Source organism: Semicossyphus pulcher, unplaced genomic scaffold (assembly GCF_022749685.1).
Source record: "Semicossyphus pulcher isolate SPU_LCO1_2020_fin unplaced genomic scaffold, fSemPul1.0.p SCAF_3, whole genome shotgun sequence".
NCBI classification, from domain to species: domain Eukaryota; kingdom Metazoa; phylum Chordata; class Actinopteri; order Labriformes; family Labridae; genus Semicossyphus; species Semicossyphus pulcher.
Window position 1 is genome coordinate 21,915,316 of NW_027211704.1, and position 6,914 is coordinate 21,922,229.

The window sequence follows — 6,914 nt, forward strand, 5'->3', positions numbered from 1 at the left end:
TGACACAGGACCTCATACAGGCGACACTGGCTGGCAGGACAAGTCAAAAAGCTGGAACAAACTCAACACTTGCAAAAACAAGAAGCGTGTTTGTTCAGCCTCTTCTTGCTGCAGCCTGTTTGATGTTCAGCCCAGCAGAAAACTTCCTGATCCAGCCAGCAGCTCCTCTGTCAGAGCGCCCGGGACACGACATAAAACTACTGCTGGACACCAACACTGTAACTTTTTAACTTACAATAAAGCAATAAGTTATTTTTTACCTTACAAATGAAAATAGTACTATTATTGGTAATAGCAGACGACGTGTGGATAATTCTGCGGCATTAAGACTTATTTTCAGAAAAAAAGAAACTATATTTTTCTGTTTTGAGATCTTGTTCCCCTTGTATATTGATTTTAATGATGTCTTTTGTTGTGTTGATGTAAGGAAAAGGGCCAATGCTTTGGGTGGAGCTTGTAGCTCTACATGAGCTCAGTTAAAGTTTAAGATTTGGGATGTCCCCCGCCAAGCTTTACAGCAATGCTTTTCTTTTTCCTTGTTTTATTTTTCTGATAATTTCAATTTTAAAATCCTAATAAATTATTCTAAAGCATTTGAATCTGATTGCTTTTATTGCTTTTTTTATTATACACAGTCACCCTGTTGTCAGACAGCTGAACCATTAATAGCATCTTATCTTAAGAGCTAAGGTAACCTAAAAAATCTAAATAAATGCAACTTAAAAGTATTATTATGTGAACATTTTGGAGTTTGGCGACCTCAAGTGGAAGAATTAAAGAAGGCACCCCCACAAAAGCCCCTTTGAATGCAAGATCCAAGTGCTGCAAAGCTGTCATTTCCCATGGACTCCAGGCAGCTGCATAAACTATACAGTCACATGCTATGATGTTTTTCTGCAGGTTGTGCTGCAAAAATGTAACAACATTATGATTTAATCTCTACAATGCATGTGATTCTGGCACTGATGAGAGGTGGAAGTTAAGGAAGGGACAACTTTAATGTCAAAATGTACAATGTGCATGTTAATTGTAGAATTTGAGCGAAAGGCAAAGCGGAATCTCAGTGAGGACGAGGATATAAGCTTAACAAATGTATATTTTGTTAGTTTACATTACATACAGCTATAACATTATGAGCTAATATTGTGTAGGTCCCCCTTTTGCTGCCAAAATAGCCCTGACCCGTGGGCATGGACTCCACTAGACCTCTGAAGGTGTGCCGAGGTATCTGGCACCAAGACGTTAGCAGCAGATCCTTTAAGTCCTGTACGTTGCGAGGTGGGGCCTCCATGGATCGGACTTGTTTGTCCAGCACATCCCACAGATGCTCGATTGGATTGAGATCTGGGGAATTTGGAGGCCAAGTCAACACCTTGAACTCGAAGTCCTCAAACCATTCCTGAACAATGTTTGCAGTGTGGCAGGATGCATAATCCTGCTGATAGAGGCCACTGCCATTAGGGAATACAGTTTCGATGAAGGGGTGTTCTTGGTCTGCAAAAATGTTTAGGTCGGTGGTATGTGTCAAAGTAATATCCAAGTGAATGGCAGCTTGCCTTCTTCCCCTAGTGCATCCTAGTGCCATGTCTTCCCCAGGTAAGTGACGCACACGCGCCTGGCCATCCACATGATGTAAAAGAAACCTTGATTCATCAGACCAGGCCGCCTTCTTCCATTGCTCCGTGGTCCAGTTCTGTTGCTCACGTGCTCATTGCAGGCGCTTGTAGGATTATTTTTCTACTCACAATAATTTACCGTCAAAGTCAATTTAAAGACACAATTTTTAGAGTCACTAAAGGCTTCAAATAACTTATATTTTGGGCCCTAAACAACTTTTTGTCCTCACTGGTTCTTTCCTGACCCTGTGTGACCTGTGGGCCTGATAGTTTACACTAGGTTTCAGTTTGTTTTTTAGTGACCCGTGGGAGTTCAAAACAGGTTTACAATCTCTGAGCATTGTATATCCAGTTCAGTATTCATACACATTACATGGCACTGAACTCCAGACACAGCTCATTGAGTCAGCATGTTGTGTGTTCCTGTGAGGTGCCTTCCGCTGTAAACAGAGTCTGATCTCTCACACTCGTCCTGGAAGGAGGCCAGCAGGGTTAGTGATCCTCTCCCGCCTCTCTCTCTGCTCCCTCCCTTCCCACAAACTTCAGTTTTCCCAGCTTTGAAAGAGGACTACAACCAACATCTCAGACTTATCAACCAGACTTCTAATTAAAAGTTGGATTTCTGAGGTTTCAGGTTCTGCTAATTTGCAGCGTTTTTGTAAGCTTTCTAATTTGTGTGTTTTCTTTTACACCCCCTGACTGTGTTTCATTGCAGTCATGGCTCTGGTAGTGCTTAATTCGCAAGTTAAAAGTTCTTTGAGTGGGAGCACATTTTTTGACCGCGGTTCGATAGAGGAACAGGAACATTCACCTCCTCTCCGCAGCTACCTTTGTTTGACTATTTTTACCTGCTTTTGTCCTGCATACCCCGTCAACATCGTGGCCCTGGTCTTCTCTATCATGGTAAGCATGTCTCTGTCGCTTGAGATAATGGCATTTCCTGAATATATACATATTATGGTCCTTACATGTCCTGCTGTACATCATTCAGAAAAAAATGTGTCAGAGATTTGAAACTAGCTCTCTCTTCAGGGCGTTAAATTTGTTTCACTTACACACGGTTCTGACATGTGTTGTGAGCCAATGTGTTGGACACTAAGATATATCTGAGTCACACACACCTGTTCTGCCCATCAAACAAACTTCTTGATCCTCATTTGGGAAAATGAAACTAGGTTAGCCATGTTCAAAACTGATGACATTAACATTCACTGAGTGGCCAGACCACAAGCCAGAGTGTAAACACTGTATTCTGTTACCACACTGGTAGTCTGTCTGCAGACCTGCTAAGTAAGTTTTAGCATCATTTTAAAGGTACTATGTGAAGAAATATACATGCATTTATTTGTAATCTTACTTTGTGACCTAAACTAAGAAACAACAGCCTGTGGACTGATTTCTAAAACCCCTTACATACACACTGCTAAATGTTTTAAAGGGTCAATTCAGACCTGATCGTCAAGAAATTGTCTGTAGTCCATGTTAAACAGCTTAAGTAAAGGACTGCCATGTTTATGTGTGCCCCTTTGGGCCTTGTCTCTCTTCTGCTCCTCTCAGTGCAAACAGTTTGGAACAACATTAGCTTAAGCTTAGAAATTAAGCCTGCTAACGTCAACAAATGACCAGCACCAACCACAACATTCCAGCACAAAGCAATCACATTCAGAGTTTTGTATGCAACGTCACTGTTTGGATCAATACCCGGGAAACAACAACATGCTAACTTAAAGGGCCAGTTCACCGATTTCCAACCAGTCCTATCATGCTATTATGGGGAGCTAATGCTAATGCATTAGGGTAGGAAAAAAATGCAATTTTGCTCTGTGCCTTTGGAGGACGCCATCCGCTTCTCCAATGAGCCCTGGAAAACCTCCACCAGACTACGTAAAACTCGTCATCTGGCGGAGGCCAGAGAGCTCGCTAAACTACACTTCCTTTATCTAGGACACCCACCTCCGATGTCATGTCTCGTTCACAATTGTCAGGTTTGAAATGTAGACTGCAGACCCCAAGATTTTCTTAGACGATCCACTGGAATATTATGGTCGTATTTCGGATTCTGTACCGCTCTGAGCCATTGCCTACAGCGATCAATGTCCTTAACTGGAAAGCGGTAGTATTTAACTCCTGCGTCTCTTGCTGGGCCGCTCCTTTCAGAGGGTGCGCCATGCACGTTGGGTGTTGTAGGAATGTAGAATGGGCGAAACCACCTGTTTGTGCAACTTTCTCCACAGCTATGGCGCCAATTTCAAATATTCTGTTGATTACAGAGAACACCAGCTTTGACTGACAGTGGCTTTTTCCAGGGGCGAACTGCTCCTTCAACAGGAACTGGTGTCCTAAGTCACATAACTGTTCTGAATATTTTACATGGCAACTTTAAAGAAAACAATTAACTATAAAACCATGTGACTGGATTTCCAGAAGAATGGGTAGAAAGATTCACTTTAGAGTTTCAAAAATGTTTAAAGTAATAATCTGCCAATCTGCCGTAAACGGAAGGTATCATTTGGTGGTTTCATTGCGACTAATTAAATGCTCAGCAGTTTTCTTTGTGTCACAGTTTTGGAAGTACAATTCTCAAACATATTTTATGTGTAACTGATTTCTCCTTCTCAGTCCAGGAACAGCTATTACCATGGGGACTATGATGGGTCGCGGCGGCTGGGCAGGAGCGCTCTCTATGTTGCTGTTGCCTCAATCGTCATCGGCCTTCTCATCATCGCTATCACCTGCATCGTTCATTTTACTACTGTAAGACACTAGGGCTGGCAGTATGGCAGTCAAGAATGGCTTGTATTTTGAATGTTGTAAAGATTAACCATATCACAATATACACTGCTCAAAAAAATTAAGGGAACACTTAATCGTCACATTATACCTGCAGCCCAATCAGGTTGCACAGGTAGTCCAGCTCCTCCAGGATGGCACATCCATACGTGCGGTCGCAAGAAGGTTTGCCGTTTCTCCCAGCACAGTCTCAAGAGCATGGAGGAGGTACCAGGGGACCGGTTGTCACATGAGGAGAGCTGGACAGGGCCGTAGAAGGGCATCAACCCAGCAGCAGGACCTTTATTTGCTACTTTGTGCGAGGTGGAACAGGAGGAGCACTGCCAGAGCCCTACAAAATGACCTCCAGCAGGCTACTGGCTTGCATGTTTCTGACCAAACTGTCAGAAACAGACTCCATGAGGGTGGCATGAGGGCCCGAAGTCCTCTAATGGGACCTGTGCTCACAGCCCAGCACCGTGCAGCTCCATTAGCATTTGCCAGAGAACACCAGAATTGGCAGGTCCGCCATTGGTGCCACATTCTCTTCACAGATGAGAGCAGGTTCACACTGAGCACATGTGACAGACGTGAAAGAGTGTGGAGATGCCGTGGTGAACGTTATACTGCCTGTAACATCATCCAGCATGACCGGTTTGGCGGTGGGTCAGTGATGGTCTGGGGAGACATTTCCTTGGAGGGCCGCACAGACCTCCATGTCATAGCCAATGGTACCCTGACTGCTGTTAGGTACCGGGATGACATCCTCCAAGCAATTGTTAGACCTCATGGTGGTGCAGTGGGTCTGGGTTCCTCCTGGTGCAGGACAATGCCCGGCCTCATGTGGCCAGAGTGTGTAGGCAGTTCCTGGATGATGAATGCATTGACGTCATTGACTGGCCCTCTCGTTCCCCTGACCTAAATCCAATTGAGCACCTAAGGGACATTATGTATCGGTGCATCAGACGCCGCAAAGTACCGCCACAGACTGTCCAGGAGCTCACTGATGCCCTGATCCAGGTCTGGGAGGAGATCCCCCAGGACACCATCCGCCGACTCATCAGGAGCATGCCCAGACGTTGTTGGGAGTGCATACGGGCATGTGGGGGCCACACACACTACTGAGTCACATCATGGGTTGCCATGATGACATTCACGCAAGTTGGATCAGCCTGTGATTTCAATTTTTTACTCTGATTTTGGATGTGATTTTGAATCCAACCCTCAATGGGCTGATGATTTTGGTTTCCATTGACCGTTGTTACATCATTTTGTTCTCAACAAATTCTACAATGTACATCAGTAAAGATTTTCAACTTGAATTATACGTTCATCAAGATCTGATGTTTTATTTAAGTGTTCCCTTAATTTTTTTGAGCAGTGTATCATTATCAAGGCAAAAAACATCTAATTCAACTGAACCTACTCAGTTTTCAAGCCTTAGCCTAACAAGGTTGGTCATGATACCTAGCTGGCTAACAAGCTAAAGGAGCTTGAAGAGTAAAGTTAAAATGAAGCACCTGCTAGCAGAGTTGGCTAGCTTCTGTTGGCGCGAGGGATCAACACAATGTCTTTTTAACACTCAGTTCTCCTAAATTAAATAAATGTATTTGCATCAGAGGACAGACAGCTGATTCAGAAGTACTTTAACACAGTTGTTTCTCGAGCTTACGAATGCTAACTGGCTAAATCTGGTTGGAAGCAGGGAATGTGGTAGGCTGAAAGGTGAGTTTGTGTGAACACCAATGTCATGGAAAGTAACATGATGAAATAAAATGGGCATTAAAAACAATTAGCATTAAAAAACTACCTGACTGACAGACTGGGGTATTAAGGGACTGTGGGTATTAACTAGCATATATGTAAGCTAAAAGATTCACATGTTTTATGTGCTTGTGTTTCAGATGGAGTTTTAGTGCTTTAGAAGTTAAAAGAGCGAGAAAAAAGACAAAGACACTTAAAGAGAGAACTCTGGATGATGCTGTCTGGATGGGCTCAGGTGGTTGGTTCATACTGTGCCATCTGCTGGTGAAAGGACTCATGTTTACTTCAGTCTGTATGTCACCTCCTCTCACGTCTTATTCACATGGACAATCAAGGACTATACAATGTGGTGAATGTATACATTTCAGTGATTAATTTCAATGATTAAAATGGCAGCTTTTAACAAATTGCATGTTTACAGCAATTCTTTGTTATTTATTGTGACCCCAATATAAGACATGTACTAAACAGTGATGACAAACTGTCTATAACTTGATGAGAATACCCAATAAGAAATTTAGTAATGTCATTGATATTTTGTGCTACAACATTTATATCTAGTATTGTCAGAATGTGTCTGTAATGTTAACAATAAAATAATTTGTTATGAAGAGTTCTACTTTGCGAGCTTCAGGATCACTCTAACACTATGTAACCCGAAAAATAAGAAAAAACTAATTCTTCTTATACATCAGCAATTAAACACACACACACACCTTGTTCAATTTCATACATTCAATATATACTGTTCATACACTGAACAAA

General features: G+C 42.7%; 1 protein-coding gene across 1 annotated transcript; it reads left to right on the forward strand.

Moving 5' to 3' along the window:
- The first annotated feature begins 2,210 nt into the window (after positions 1–2,210).
- LOC138605475 (transmembrane protein 233) lies at positions 2,211–6,650 on the forward strand. Its single transcript, XM_069677753.1, has 3 exons — positions 2,211–2,519; positions 4,236–4,370; positions 6,290–6,650. The coding sequence occupies exons 1-3, from the start codon at positions 2,334–2,336 to the stop codon at positions 6,299–6,301; spliced, it is 333 nt and encodes a 110-aa protein (XP_069533854.1). The 5' UTR covers positions 2,211–2,333; the 3' UTR covers positions 6,302–6,650.
- Positions 6,651–6,914: the final 264 nt, after the last annotated feature.